This window comes from Helianthus annuus, chromosome 12, assembly GCF_002127325.2.
Source record: "Helianthus annuus cultivar XRQ/B chromosome 12, HanXRQr2.0-SUNRISE, whole genome shotgun sequence".
NCBI lineage: Eukaryota > Viridiplantae > Streptophyta > Magnoliopsida > Asterales > Asteraceae > Helianthus > Helianthus annuus.
This window is the reverse complement of record NC_035444.2, coordinates 152164534-152180907: the sequence shown is the minus strand read 5'-3', so window position 1 is coordinate 152180907 and position 16374 is coordinate 152164534. Positions and strand designations below refer to the sequence as shown.

Sequence of the window (16374 nt, the reverse complement as noted above, 5' to 3'; positions counted from 1 at the left end):
TTTTGAACATGTAAGTCTTTGTTTAGGGAAAATTGTTTTAATATCCATTTAATGTAGCTACAAAAGATTATAAGCTACTAGAATGTAACACCCCAAAAATATAAAACTTTATGTTAAAGCTATAAATTATTAATAAACGGGAATTTACTAACTAGGAACCTTTAACCTAGTTAGTTGATAGACTAGAAATAACTCATAAAGGTTAAAACCCATTAAATAAAGTGTGGAACAAAGTTGAGGGGCTGAAATTGTCAAAAACTAAAATCTAATTACCATTAGTAACCAAACACTCCAAATTTTGGAGTGTTGGTCGATCAGAGCAGAAGAAGGGGGCGACACCCCATTCCAAAACCCTAAACTCTCAAAAACCTCAAATTGAAAGCCCAAATCTGCTCTAAAACGAAATCTAAACATAGATTAGTGATCCTCATCACGAAAGGATTCTAAGGTATGTAAAAACTTGTGTTAATTTCTTGTTTGAATTTCTCATGATGTTATGAAATCTGGAAAATTGTTGATGCATGAGTGTTATTTGGTTAATTTAGAATCAACTTGGTGTTTAGAAGTTAAATTCAACCAATTACATGTGAAATCATGACTAAATTCAGAAAACTCCATGAACACCTTGAAGGTGGGTTGTGGGTTTTACAAGGTGATGATGATTTCTAGGGTTCTTAGAGGTTAATCTAGTAAAATTGACCTTAGAAGATAGTTTCAGGAAAGAGGTGATGTTTACATGATATGTGATAGCTTAATTGAAGTTAAGTTGGCTAATTAGCAACTTATAAACATGAAAACAAATGAAATAGAAATTCTGCCTCCATAATGTTCGATGAAATGCCTCAAAGAAGGTTTTAAAAGAAAACTGAATTGTAAAGTTTAAACGCATAAATACGAAGTATCACGAACGTGCGTTATGTGAGTAAAACATGGAGTTCTAAACATAAAGTGCTTGAACTCTTTAGGAAAAGAAGCCGGGGCATCTAGTGGACAAACCGGTGTGGACGCTCGTTTGAAGGGCTCGCTTTGAAAGGTATGTAACATGCCTCGTTACATTATGTAAATTTAGATCGTTGTAGTTGTTTATCAAGTTTCTAGTTAAATTGAATATTAGCATGAATGCCGAATTTTAGCTCGATGGTAGTTGCCATGAAGGAAGGAAATTCCGTAGGCAAGCCAAACGGGTCAAACAATCAAGTAAACATGATCTATATTCCGAACATGATAATTGATGTATGTAGTGGCTATAGTATGGTGTACTAGAAACATTAGACCTTTACTACATTGATAATGCAGGATGTTGAAATCCGAAAGTTGAAATTTTGGTTGAAATGCTCAAACCAAACAAAACCATGAATTCCCAGGTGCTACCGTAAATTACGGTGTCACCGTAATTTACGGTAGAGGGTTTTGATTTACGGAGGTTCTCTCCTGTGTTACGGTGCAACCAGAAATTTCCAGCACTCACCGTAATTTACGGTGGTACCGTAAATTACGGTGGAGCCTGGAACACTTTTGTTTTCCTATTCTTTTAATGGGGAGCTTAGTCTTTAAACCTTATCATTCTTAAATATCAAGAGCTAACGATCTAATTGTTGATTCTCAGGTGATTAGAAGTCAAGGATGGCGATCAAGCGACAAGATGAATGAACCGAACACTCCATTTCGAAGCTTCCGCTATGTTAAACTTGTTAAACAGTGTTTCTTTTGTTGTAATCAAAGCCTTAAACAACAATATTATGTTCTACTTTTGTTCTTAGTAGGCTAATTAGTAAAGTTTTGAAACTTATGTAAATTTTAATGGCTTTTGGTATAAAATAGATATTAAATCCTAGTATAAAAATAAGGGTGTAACAAGTTGGTAATCAGAGCCTCGGTTGTCAATAAGTGTTCGGTTCAAGCTTGATCGACCATCCGGTAAGAACTAATTTCAGTTAATAAACTTTATGTTATGTAAAGAATGAGAAATGAACTCACATGCATGAAATGAGCAAGTAAGCTCAATTAACAGCAAGAACAATCAAGTCAAGTCGTGAACTTGATTGAATTAACAGCAAGAACAATCAAGTCAAGTTGTGAACTTGATTGAATCAACAGCAAGAACGATCAAATCAAGTTGTGAACTTGATTGAATCAACAGCAAGAATGACTAAATCAAGTTATGAACTTGATAGAATCAAATAAGAACAGCATGTGTTATAAATGGAATGTTTTAACAACTTGTGTAAACATTTCAGAAACGAAGATGGCTGATAAAGGTAACGATGATGCGGTGCCAAGAGTCACCGAACAAGTCAGGGAGGCGATTGCCGAAGAGGTTGGAAAGGCAATCGAAAACAGTCTGGCAGGCTTCATTGATAGAATTCAAAACACAGTTCTATCAATGGTAGAAGATAGAATCAAGAAATTAGAAGACGACTCAAAACTTGAAAAGGAAAAACATGGAGGGAGAAAACCTTGCTCATACAAGGAATTCATGGCTTGCAAACCACCGGTATACAATGGGGAGGTTGACCCAATAGTGTGCCAAAGATGGCTAAGTGATATCGAAGGGGTATTCGAGAGAACCCATTGTGATGTAAATGACTATGTGGCCTATGGTACGGGTCAACTAAGAAATCAAGCAAAAGATTGGTGGGATAACAAGAAGAGAGAGATCGGTGCTGAGGCTGTTAAGATCATGACTTGGGATGAATTCAAGACGCCATTTCTGAAGCATCATAGCCCCAAAGCGGTTATGAATAAAATCAAGCAAGAATTCATGCAGCTCAGGCACAAAAACGAGACCATAGACAAGATCACGGCAACGTTTATGGATAAAATGAAGTTTTGTGATGATCTTGTAACAAACGAAGAACAAAGGATATATTATTATCATAACATGTTGAGTGCCGAGTATAGAGAGTTTATCACCCCTTCCAAATACGAGACCCTTACCGAGATTATAAATGCTGCTCGGGAAAGGGAAATAGAGCTGAAAAAGAGTATCGAAAGGGGTGAACGGAGGGCACCTGATGTAAATCCCAGCCCTACCAAAAAGGCACGAACGAGTGAGAGCTCAAAGAAGTCTGATACGAAAGGCGGGTCACCGGGTTGCAAAATTTGCGGGAAGGGCCATAAAGGCGAATGTCATTACAAGGATAAGCCTTGTCCTATATGCAAGAAAACGGGACATATAGCCTTATCATGCCCGGAGAAGGTAACGGTTTGTTACAATTGTTACCGAACGGGTCATAAGAAAGCAGAGTGCCCGGAGTTGGTTGAAAATAAGGGTGGGCAGGAACAGAAAGGTGAAGCCCCCAAAGCAAAGGCGAGGTCTTTTCAACTAACAGCCGCTGAAGCAAAGATTGAACCTGACGTGGTCTCAGGTATATTTACTGTAAACTCGATTCCTGCACGTGTGTTATTTGATACGGGTGCGAATAAATCCTTTGTTTCATATGGATTTATTCGACATCCTTCATTTATTCTAACTAAATTACCTGTGCCCTTAGAAGTAGAGATAGGTAATAATAAAAGTTTTATTGTTTGCGATGTATGTGAAAATTGCAAACTGAGCATTGACGATGAAGAATATTTAATAAATCTAATCCCGATGTCAATGGGAGAATTTCAAGTCGTCGTTGGGATGGATTGGCTATCTCGACACCACGCAAAAGTCGTGTGTTTCCGTAAAGAGATAAAACTGACATCTCCGAGCGGGAAACACGTCACCATCTATGGTGAAAAAGGAGGCAATCCCATTGTATGCTCAATGTTGAAAGCTCACAAGCTAATGAAGCAAGGATGCAAAGCATTTATGATATACGCAAATGAACCCGAAAAAGAATCACGAAAGATTGGAGATGTACCGGTAGTACGAGATTATGAAGATGTTTTTCCGGAAGATTTGCCGGGAATACCGCCCGAACGGGAAGTAGAGTTCGGGATCGAATTGATTCCGGGCGCGAAACCCGTAGCAAAAGCCCCGTATCGACTTGCGCCGTCAGAATTGCAAGAATTGATGTCCCAAATCCAAGACCTGCTTGACAAGGGATTCATAAGGCCGAGTGTGTCTCCTTGGGGCGCACCGGTATTGTTCGTGAGAAAGAAAGACGGGAGTATGCGCATGTGTATCGATTACCGGGAGTTAAACAAACTCACGGTAAAGAATCGATACCCGCTCCCGAGAATAGACGATTTATTCGACCAACTACAAGGTGCGAATTGGTTTTCCAAAATTGACCTTAGATCGGGGTATCACCAATTAAGGGTCAAAGAAGAAGATGTGCCGAAGACGGCTTTCCGCACGAGATACGGACATTACGAATTCCTTGTGATGTCATTCGGACTAACAAACGCGCCCGCGGCTTTCATGGACCTCATGAACCGGGTTTGCAAACCGATGCTGGATAAGTCGGTCATCGTGTTTATCGATGACATATTGGTATATTCGAAAAGTGAAGCTGAACACGCACATCACCTACAAGAAGTGTTAGAGGCCCTTAGACGAGAGAAGCTATACGCAAAATTCTCTAAATGTGCCTTTTGGTTACGAGAGGTGCAATTTCTGGGCCACATTATAAGTGCTGACGGAGTACTGGTGGATCCGTCAAAGATTGAGGCGGTGTCAAAATGGAATTCCCCAAAGAACCCTTCTGAAATTAGAAGCTTTTTGGGACTTGCGGGATACTATAGGAGATTTATTCAAGACTTCTCCAAGATCGCGTCGCCACTAACCAGGCTGACCCGAAAGACAGAAAGATTCATCTGGGGTGTTGAACAAGAGAAAGCGTTTCAAACGTTAAAAGAAAAGTTAACTCAAGCTCCGGTACTAACCCTACCGGACGGGGTTGAAGACATGGAGGTTTATTCGGATGCTTCACTATCGGGACTCGGATGTGTATTGATGCAACGGGGCAAGGTTATAGCCTATGCCTCGAGGCAATTAAAGGTACACGAACAGAAATATCCTACGCACGACCTCGAGTTGGCGGCGGTAGTGTTTGCATTAAAAATATGGAGGCACTACTTGTACGGAGTAAAGTGCACCATATTCACAGACCACAAGAGTTTGAAATACTTCTTCGATCAGAAGGAGTTGAATATGCGACAAAGGAGGTGGCTAGAAACGGTGAAGGATTACGATTGTGAAATACGATATCACCCGGGAAAGGCTAATGTAGTGGCCGATGCGCTGAGCCGTAAATCGGATTATACCCCAATACGGGTACGATCAATGCAACTGGTTGTGACTTCGAGCTTGCTTGAACAAATTCGAGAAGCACAAGATGAAGCTGTAAAGACAGAAAACTGGAAAAAGGAAAGAATTATCGGCCAAGTTAAGGACCTAGAGGTGGGCAGTCACGGCCTGAAGACTCGCTTTAATAGAATCTGGGTCCCTAACACATGTGGGGTTAAAAAGCTTCTACTCGATGAAGCTCATAAATCCCGTTATTCCATTCACCCGGGAGCGACCAAGATGTATCACGACTTGAAGCAAAACTATTGGTGGCCCGGAATGAAGCGGGATACGGTGAAGTACGTGGAGAAGTGTTTGACGTGCCTACAAGTCAAGGCTGAACACCAAAAACCATATGGTAAACTTCAACCGTTAGAAATTCCGGTTTGGAAATGGGAGCAAATTACGATGGACCTATTGACCAAACTGCCTAAAACAAGTCGTGGTTTTGATGCTATTTGGGTAGTAGTGGATAGGTTAACCAAAAGCGCTCACTTTATTCCCATTCGTGAGACTTATACTTCGGAGAAAATGTCGGAGGTTTACACCAACGAGATCATAGCAAGACATGGAGTACCGATATCCATTGTGTCAGACAGAGATACCCGGTTTACTTCAAAATTCTGGCGTGAATTCCAAGAACAGATGGGAACTAAATTGTTCCTTAGCACTGCTTACCATCCACAAACGGATGGGCAGAGCGAAAGAACGATACAGACATTGGGTGATATGCTACGGGCTTGCATTATCGACTTTGGGGTAGTTGGGATGTTCATTTACCTTTGGTCGAATTCGCATATAACAATAGCTATCACGCGAGCATTAAAATGGCTCCGTATGAGCTATTATATGGCAGAAAGTGTCGGACCCCGGTTTGTTGGGGAGAAGTGGGTCCGCGGGGGCTAGCGCCAACCGATATAATCCGAGCTACAAACGCTAAAATCGATATAGTTCGGGCACACTTGAAAGCGGCTCAAGACCGGCAAAAGGCATACGCAGATAAAAGAAAAAGGCCAATTGAGTTTCAGATTGGCGATATGGTCATGCTAAAGGTTTCCCCATGGAAGGGTATCATCAGATTCAGAAAAAGGGGGAAGTTAAGCCCGAGATTTATTGGGCCATTTAGAATCACTGAACGGGTCGGTAAAGTGGCTTATCGACTTGAATTACCTGAAGAGTTGAGTGGAATTCATAGCACATTCCACGTATCACATCTTCGAAAATGTTTGGCCGACGAAAACGCTCGTGTCCACTACGATGACATCGAGGTGGATAACAGCCTCAACTATGTGGTAAAACCAATTGCGATTTTAGATCGTAAGGAGAAAAGTTTGAGAAACAAGATAATAAGTCAAGTCAAAGTCAAATGGGAGCACAGAAAAGGGTCAGACACTACATGGGAGTCCGAGGAAGAAATGCGGCGACTCCACCCTACATTATTTGGTATGTAATTCGGTTTCGGGGACGAAACCCTTTTAAGGGGGGTGGACTTGTAACACCCCAAAAATATAAAACTTTATGTTAAAGCTATAAATTATTAATAAACGGGAATTTACTAACTAGGAACCTTTAACCTAGTTAGTTGATAGACTAGAAATAACTCATAAAGGTTAAAACCCATTAAATAAAGTGTGGAACAAAGTTGAGGGGCTGAAATTGTCAAAAACTAAAATCTAATTACCATTAGTAACCAAACACTCCAAATTTTGGAGTGTTGGTCGATCAGAGCAGAAGAAGGGGGCGACACCCCATTCCAAAACCCTAAACTCTCAAAAACCTCAAATTGAAAGCCCAAATCTGCTCTAAAACGAAATCTAAACATAGATTAGTGATCCTCATCACGAAAGGATTCTAAGGTATGTAAAAACTTGTGTTAATTTCTTGTTTGAATTTCTCATGATGTTATGAAATCTGGAAAATTGTTGATGCATGAGTGTTATTTGGTTAATTTAGAATCAACTTGGTGTTTAGAAGTTAAATTCAACCAATTACATGTGAAATCATGACTAAATTCAGAAAACTCCATGAACACCTTGAAGGTGGGTTGTGGGTTTTACAAGGTGATGATGATTTCTAGGGTTCTTAGAGGTTAATCTAGTAAAATTGACCTTAGAAGATAGTTTCAGGAAAGAGGTGATGTTTACATGATATGTGATAGCTTAATTGAAGTTAAGTTGGCTAATTAGCAACTTATAAACATGAAAACAAATGAAATAGAAATTCTGCCTCCATAATGTTCGATGAAATGCCTCAAAGAAGGTTTTAAAAGAAAACTGAATTGTAAAGTTTAAACGCATAAATACGAAGTATCACGAACGTGCGTTATGTGAGTAAAACATGGAGTTCTAAACATAAAGTGCTTGAACTCTTTAGGAAAAGAAGCCGGGGCATCTAGTGGACAAACCGGTGTGGACGCTCGTTTGAAGGGCTCGCTTTGAAAGGTATGTAACATGCCTCGTTACATTATGTAAATTTAGATCGTTGTAGTTGTTTATCAAGTTTCTAGTTAAATTGAATATTAGCATGAATGACGAATTTTAGCTCGATGGTAGTTGCCATGAAGGAAGGAAATTCCGTAGGCAAGCCAAACGGGTCAAACAATCAAGTAAACATGATCTATATTCCGAACATGATAATTGATGTATGTAGTGGCTATAGTATGGTGTACTAGAAACATTAGACCTTTACTACATTGATAATGCAGGATGTTGAAATCCGAAAGTTGAAATTTTGGTTGAAATGCTCAAACCAAACAAAACCATGAATTCCCAGGTGCTACCGTAAATTACGGTGTCACCGTAATTTACGGTAGAGGGTTTTGATTTACGGAGGTTCTCTCCTGTGTTACGGTGCAACCAGAAATTTCCAGCACTCACCGTAATTTACGGTGGTACCGTAAATTACGGTGGAGCCTGGAACACTTTTGTTTTCCTATTCTTTTAATGGGGAGCTTAGTCTTTAAACCTTATCATTCTTAAATATCAAGAGCTAACGATCTAATTGTTGATTCTCAGGTGATTAGAAGTCAAGGATGGCGATCAAGCGACAAGATGAATGAACCGAACACTCCATTTCGAAGCTTCCGCTATGTTAAACTTGTTAAACAGTGTTTCTTTTGTTGTAATCAAAGCCTTAAACAACAATATTATGTTCTACTTTTGTTCTTAGTAGGCTAATTAGTAAAGTTTTGAAACTTATGTAAATTTTAATGGCTTTTGGTATAAAATAGATATTAAATCCTAGTATAAAAATAAGGGTGTAACATAGAACAACAATGATCCTCAAAGAAACCTTTTGTAAGAAAGGTAAGATGATTCTTTGATAAATAATTCTCTTCTGAGCATAACCATTAACAATCAATCTTGCTTTTAGTGTCTTAACATTTGCATTTGGATTTAGGTAATTCAACCAAATCCCAAACGTTATTTTGACACATAAAATCAAATTTGCTAATAACAATTTTTATTACATTTAGAAAATTGATTGATGCTAATGGCTTAATTAGAAGAGGTAGGATGAGTAAACTTTCTAAAATCCATTTCAACTTCAGTCAAGGAGGATACATAATCATCAAAGTTAGTAGGCTTTTAAACCTAGATGGCCTCCTTAGTTGATTATTAGGTTTATTAAGAGTTTCAGTTTTATGGATTAACTCTTGCCTAAGTTGCTATCACTTTCAAAATTCTAAGTGTGCGCAAGATGTGTAATCAGAGTAAAATTTAATAGGTCTCTTCCCCCCGCCTCTTGCACTTCTGGCAAATCCTGATAAGGACTTTTACTGCTCCCACTGACTTAGAAATCTTTAACAATTTAGCATGCTTATGGTCAACATTAGAAGACCAATAAATTCTAATAGAGAAACAAATTAAAGAAGTTACTCATTGCAGTTTCTCTGTTTGAGGATTACAATTTTGGCAAGAAATCTGAGTGTGCCCACGTTTAAGCAACAATGAAACTTTTGTTAGAGTAGCAGTATATTCTTAAAGAGAAAAGTTGTGAAGGAGCAATGTCTTGTACAAGAGGTGCAAATTGAGGTAATAACAAGTTTTCACTCCCCCACCTCTTGCAACTCTCGCAAATTAAGATTAAGACACTTAATACTCCCACTAACCTTTTAGATCTGTAGGAATGCTACAAGATAAGTTTCAATGATGTATGTGCTGTGGGAACATGTCATATATGTTAGACTTGATTTCCTTAATGTCCATATGTTATAAAAATTTTGGGGACATATTTAGAAGGAATCATAGTATATATGAATTAATTTCTTTAATACCTTAATTCATATAAGACAATACAAGTAAATATTATGATAAATGAATTATGTCTGAATATTCCATTTTGGGATAAGTTCCAATGAAATATAACTTCTAATGGAACTTAATTTATTCCCTTAGCCATTTAAATATTAAGGCTTATAACACATGCTCATAAGTCACTAAGAATGAGATTTGATAATATTTCATCCTTCATTAACCTAGTCATAATTTCTCATGAAATTTGGTCGTAATGGATGAAATTTGTAAGTCTCATTTTTCTTTTGTTAAATTTTCATTTTCATGATAACAAAGGTTGTGAAAAATGTAGCATCATCAAGTTCTATCTTATAAGGTTTCTATCCAGATTGAGATAACAAATAATATGAGAGTTTAAGGTAAAAGTGACTTTGTTTTAACCATGCAAACCTCACAACTTTCATAATGCAGCTTTTATATTGATACTAAATTCTGAATAATCTACAGAATATATAAGGTATCATTAAGCCCAATTATAAAACAGTTTGTATGGTTCTTATAGTCTTAACATAAAATTTTGCCACTAACTCTCATATTAATTATTTGTTGATTTCTGGTAAGGAAACACATAGAACTAGAATCAACCGGTCATATGTTGGTTAGAATATTACCATTAGCAGACTTAAATATCATAAATATCTTACTACTTATCTTAGCCAGCTATTTCATTGAATTATGGATAGTCTCGATGCACATGCCTAGTTTAATGGCATAAACCTGCTGTGAGACTTTCCTTTGAAGAAACTTATAGCTGGAAGTAGTAGTTGTACACTATCTCTGAATCTTAAAAGTATCCTCCTTTCGGGTTTAGTGGCGGTGAGATGAACATCATCTAATTTTCCAGTTTCATGCATTCCTTTTCCTGTACATATGCTGCTAATCAACACACTCATTTTCCTTTGGTACTCTTGAGTGTTATAGTTGATTCTTAAGGAAACTTATGGTATTAATGGAAAAGTTATATGTAATGCACCGGAAAAGTGTAATGATTTCCATGTGTAAACCTTTAAATTATGGGTCATGGTATTGTACATTATGATGTATTCACATATGCCACAAACTTTATAGTAAGAATCTAGAGTAATGCATGCGGCTTAGGAGTTATTTTGATTCTTCCAAAGAAAACAAATTAGTCTTAGGAAATTTAGAATTTAGAATAGCTCCCATGATAGCAATAATGAAATGAGTTCTTGATTATCATAAGAGATATAATGGTTGACTTATCCCACTAGTCATGCTCTAGTTTTCTTCTGTAATACTTTTTATCAGAAAAGAGCAATAGGATCATCATATCTTAAGAAATAATCAACAATTCAACAAGAGCAAATTTTGTAGAAACTCTTTAGTAAGCAAAACATTTTAGGTTTTGAAATTAGAGTGGATGGAATAGATGAGATACAAACCTAAGAAGAAGCTTGGAGTGATTTACATTATGGGGTAATCAAGTAAGGCATACACAAATTATTATATTGAAGATATAGTCTACTATAACACCAAAATAACAGACTAATTTAAGATTCTACCTGAATTTTGGCTTCGCTTTGGCTTTGACCAAAATTCAGAGAACGTACATAAATAACAAATTGTCTTGATGTTCTATAATAAATCTGGCTTCGCTTTGGCTTTGACCAAAATTTATGCATTATGAACATACATAATAAACTGACTTATTGTTCTACATGAAATTTGGCTTCGCTTTGGCTTTGACCAAATTTCATGTATTATGAACATAAATAAATAAAACCAACTTAATGTTCTGCCTGAATTTTGGCTTCGCTTTGGCTTTGACCAAAATTCACGCATTATGAACGATAAAAAAATAATAAACCTCAGCTTAATGTTCTACCTAAATTTTGGCTTCGCTTTGGCTTTGACCAAAATTCAGCATTATGAACGATATAAATAATAGACCGTCTTTAGTGTTCTACATGAACTCTGGCTTCGCTTTGGCTTTGACCACAATTCACATATTATGAACACACATAAATATAGATTGTCTCAATGTTCTACATGAACTCTAGCTTCGTTTTGGGTTTGACCAAAATTCATGTATCATGATGAACATACATACACAATAAGGTAAAACACATAAATATAACATAACACCTTTGGGCCAGAAATGAAATATTTATGTAAATTAGGCTAATAATTCATTATGTATGTCATTAAACAATTAGTTGTTGGGTTCATTATCCAATAATACACATAATAACATAAAATGACATAAATTAAAGTTGGGCCATTCCCAAGTTATGGTCATACGAAACCAAATAAAATAAGGCTTCCAAAAGTTAAGACAAAACATGCAAATTCGTATGTCAAATAGGTTTCAAGACATAAGTAAAAAGATTAATTTCGCTTAGTGTGATGAACCCAAAACATAATAGAATCCCATATAGTCAAATATAATAACTGTAAGGATTTAGACATAATTTATCTCAGTAGATTTAAAAAACAAATATATCTCAGTAGATTTAAATAAAATATAAAGATTTGCATAAATATAAATCCAAGCATTAATTGTATCGTTTAGATGGTTATAATAAAAAGTCTAATGTGAATATACCAAAAGATTTTATAAACTTATATTGAAGCATTCTCTTCATAGAAAATCAATTTGGAATATCATTATATCATAAAGACAATAGTGCCCACAAAACACACACATCAAGAGTTTCATTTGATTTAATTACATTAAATGTGGATAAATAAACAATAATGAAACATTAGAGGAAACGGTAATATTATTTATGGATGGAATCTCATTCATCCATAATTAAAAAATAAAATAAATAGACCTTAATGATTTTAATTTCCATTATAACATAAGAAAGGTTAAACGATTAGAACATCAAAAGTTTTGGCAATATGGATAAGCTTATTCCATGAAAAACAACTTCTGTAAATAGATTTTTTTTTATTTTATTATATACATTTTGTTCAACTTCAGTGGCAATATCAACGATGTCTTCATAAATCCAACTAAAAAAACTATATATATTATGCATCAATTTCATGATGCATTAGTGATCCTTTCAGTTTAGTTGCAGAGTATGTCATTTTAAAAAATCTGTTAAAATATTTTGTTCACTGATTACATTGCAAACAGAAAAATGTAAACTGAGCATAACAAGATAAAAATGATCATCAATAAATTTACATAATCGAATGATATAATCAACATTGCTCTGATACCACATGTTGATTATATCTATAAACATGGGTCAAAATATAGAACCTAATCATGTTTATTCAATCATAATGTAAATATAGATACCAAGTTAGAGACACTTACTTGTGGGAGTAGTCATCTTTGAAGACGAAGATAAGGCCATAATTCCCGTTATGGTACCTTAGGTTGATGGATCACCTTAGAGAGAATTTTAGTATTTTAGTATTGGTGTTCTACTAGAGAGTTTTGATCACCACTTATCATCAATATATAAAGATCAATGAAAATGGTCATGATTGGTGATCACTTATAAAACTCTATGTTTTCTCTATTAATGGTACCTAAAGGGAAATCATAATTGCCCCTTAATACTAATCAATAATTACAATTACTACCATCAAGTAATTGTCGGGGACTAGTTATGTCATATTGGTAATGTTACCAAATGATCCCTAAGGCCACATCAATGGGTTATTTCTAACACTAAATACATGGTATTTCTTATTTTTTTTTGTGAACATCCTGATATAAATTTTATTAGAAACCGAGTTCGTTAAAAAAACATATTTTTTAGGTTGGGATGGGTTGTGAATGTGTGTTAAAAATTGAGTAAGGTTGGGTTGTGTAGATAGAAGAGAGAGATATTAATTTTTTAATAAAAAGTTGGGTTGGGTTTGGTCACCAATGGAGATAGTCTAACGGCTTTAACCAATACGGTGTCGTTTTGCTTCCAAGATGTTGAAATTACAAAACGTATATATCTCAGTCTTACATCTTTGATCATCGATTTCATAAACCCTAGAAATTTCAAGTCTCTGTAAACCCTCCCTAGAATCAATCATCAAAATCAAAATGTCAGACAACATTCCCTTCGAACTCCAAGAGATAATCATGAAGAAGCTTCCGGTGGAACCGTTGATTCGATTCCGATCGGTTTGCAAAGCATGGAAGTCCCTCATCGACAGTTCCGATTTCATTCGAAATCATATCACCCAACAGAAACAGCAACATCTGCTCGTAAGGTATCACAGCCTTCTTATTCGCTACAAAAAATATGTTTCAATTGCTGACATTGATGATGATACAGATACAGATACTGGTACTGATACAATTCCCCCATCCGTCGTTAATTTAGTTGCACATCATACAGACAGCTCTCATGGATTATTGTGTTCGTTCAGTGAAACCGATAGGAAAGCGGTTATTTGGAATCCTTCCATTAGGAAAGCGGTTGATGTTGTTCTGCCTGATATGGCTGATGATGAGATGTATACAATTGTTTTAGGGTTTGGGGTTTGTCGGGAGACTACGGACCCGAAGATTATCAAAATTAGGATTAGTAGCGATGTGGAAGGTTTGATCCCGTGGCAAGTTGAGGTGTTTACGTTAAGCGCGAGGGTTTGGAGAAGTACGTATAGCAGCAATGTACCAAGTAAGTTTGTTATATTTGATGAGGAACAGGTGGTTGTAGGTGGAGTTGTTTATTGGCTTGCTAATGATAGGGTTGGTGCTGAAGATGGGCATGATAATTTGATTGTTTTGTTTGATCTGACAAGTGAAGAATTTGGAGAAGTGAAGCTTCCAGATAGATTAGCCTATAATAATTGTCGTTTGTGTATGTTTAAGCCAAGGGAGTCCCCCGTTGTGATTGAAGGCTGTGTAGAGGACTATAAACGGGGTTATCATGTATGGGTGATGAAGGATGGTGTTCCAAAGTTGTTTGAAAAGCTCTTCACTATCAGTGGTCATACACCGGATGGATCACTGGTTTCTTCTGTACTGGGATTCAGGAAGACAGGTGAGGCTTTAGTCGAATTACAACCGTATGGTTCCGTTGGAACACTTGCTGCTTATGAACCCTACTCTAAAGCCTTCAGTAATCTTGGAGTTAGTGGAAGATATATCTCTGTGTATTCCTACACGAAAACACTACTTTTACTTTGATCAGCCCGTTATTACAGTTTATGAAAAAGGTAACGTCGCTACTTTTACTTTGATCAGCCCGTTATTAAAGTTTTCTACTACGGACTTGATTTTCGAGAAGAGTTTTAGTTTGTTATGTGTAGGAGAAGGTGGGGCAGAATACTTCAATAGTTTCTGAATCAATGAATTTCAATTGTTTTTTATCACATTTCTTGATTTGTTGATCAGACTATTGATTATGTTCCAGATTAGTTGTCTAAATCTCTGTATACATATATATGTGTACGCTTTCTGTTTTCAGGTATTTGGTGAAAAAGCATTTGGGAAGTTGTTCGTCTGATGAGCATAATAGTGTGTGTCGTGTGGGGAAGAAGTAGAAGAACATATGATATGGGTGTGAGTGAGAAGATATATAATAGTAGGGCATGGGTCTGTGTAGGTTTAGAAAGAGCTTCAAGTGTTTATGGATTATGATATCGGGTTGTTTTTGTAAAGATGATTGGAATAGCGCAGGGTCTTATTATTTGGTATTTATTTATATGTTGGGTCAGTTGTGTAAATAATTCTAAAGTCTAGGGGTATTATGTATGTATATGTAAATATATTAGGCGGTTAGGGTGAGAGGGGCACTCCCCTAAAGAGGGGAGTCCCCTCTCTTACGCATAACCAATCCTCGTGTGCCACGTCAACTCTCCTCTTAAACTCCCCTAACACCCTAAATTGATGGCGGCACTCCCCTCTTAGGGGACTTGGTTTTTTATTATTTTTTTTTGTTTTTTTATTTGTTGTAATTATGCATGTTTATAAAAAAATATTAATAAAAATTAAATAAAATTTAATAAAAGACATTTCAAAGTAGAAAATAAAAATAAAAATTAAATTCAAACTAGAAAATTAAAATTACATTCAAACTAGAAAATAAAAATTACATTAAAACTAGAAAATAAAAATTTTAGAAATCACACGGCCACCCGTACTTGTTAGCGATGTCGCGCTTTCGGGCGAGGATGAACGGCAACATATTTGGCGGAGCATCGTCGTGCGGCTTGAGGAATGTTTTCATATCTCGATCGTAATTGTAGTTTTTCATCGTCTCGCGTTGTTCCGATATGAGCTCGCGAGCCTCCTACTCTCTTTTCTTCCTCAATTCAATCGCCTCCAATTCCATCGCGTGCTTCGCTTCTTTCATGGCGGTGTACTCTTTGAATTGTGCCGCCAACTCGGCCGAACTTCCCTCGGACGATGTCGCTTGACGCTTGTCGCTTGTCTCGCCGTTGTGTTCTTTGTGGCGAGGGGTCTTCGTTCATATCGGGTATGGAAGGGTCCACGTCAACGGGCTTTCTTTTTTGTGCCGAACCTTCCCCTTCCTCACCCAACAATGGGACTTGGGCCCATTTGTCGTGTTTTCGAACGACCTCCCACGCCTCGACATGTTGAAAACCGTTCGGAAATCTCTCTTTAAATTCTTTTAAAGCGACTTTCATCACGTCGAGATCCTTACATCCGCTTCCTCGTGTGCAATCCTACATATTATAAAATAATAAGTGTTAAAAAATATGAACTTAGTAAAGAAAATTAAAAAATATACAATGTTAAAAAATATAATTTTTACCGCTTGTTGGTATAGGCCGTTGAAAAAGTTTATTTTCATCATCATCGGGCCCCATTTAGACCGTACTTGATGCACGGTCCGGTTACTTCCACCGACGGTGGCGTTAAAATGATCTAAAATCTTACGCCAAAAACTATCGCGGTTTTGTTGA

At 36.7% G+C, this 16374-nt stretch overlaps 1 protein-coding gene and 2 long non-coding RNA genes across 4 annotated transcripts; all 3 read left to right on the top strand.

Annotated features, from left to right (window-relative positions):
* Positions 1 to 243: 243 nt before the first annotated feature.
* LOC110897018 lies at positions 244 to 1717 on the top strand. The gene is made up of 3 exons (XR_002568369.2): positions 244 to 448; positions 966 to 1033; positions 1607 to 1717. It is a non-coding gene; the product is annotated as an uncharacterized LOC110897018 (long non-coding RNA).
* Positions 1718 to 3063: 1346 nt separating this feature from the next.
* Positions 3064 to 8346, top strand: LOC110897019. 2 transcript variants are annotated; one of them, XR_004873788.1, is made up of 3 exons: positions 3064 to 3368; positions 7595 to 7662; positions 8236 to 8346. It is a non-coding gene; the product is annotated as an uncharacterized LOC110897019 (long non-coding RNA). The 2 variants fall into 2 exon arrangements; XR_002568370.2 differs by lacking the exon at positions 3064 to 3368 and adding an exon at positions 6873 to 7077.
* Positions 8347 to 13540: 5194 nt separating this feature from the next.
* Positions 13541 to 14632, top strand: LOC110893336 (putative F-box protein At1g32420). Its single transcript, XM_022140446.1, has one exon. The coding sequence runs from the start codon at positions 13541 to 13543 to the stop codon at positions 14630 to 14632; it is 1092 nt and encodes a 363-aa protein (XP_021996138.1).
* Positions 14633 to 16374: the final 1742 nt, after the last annotated feature.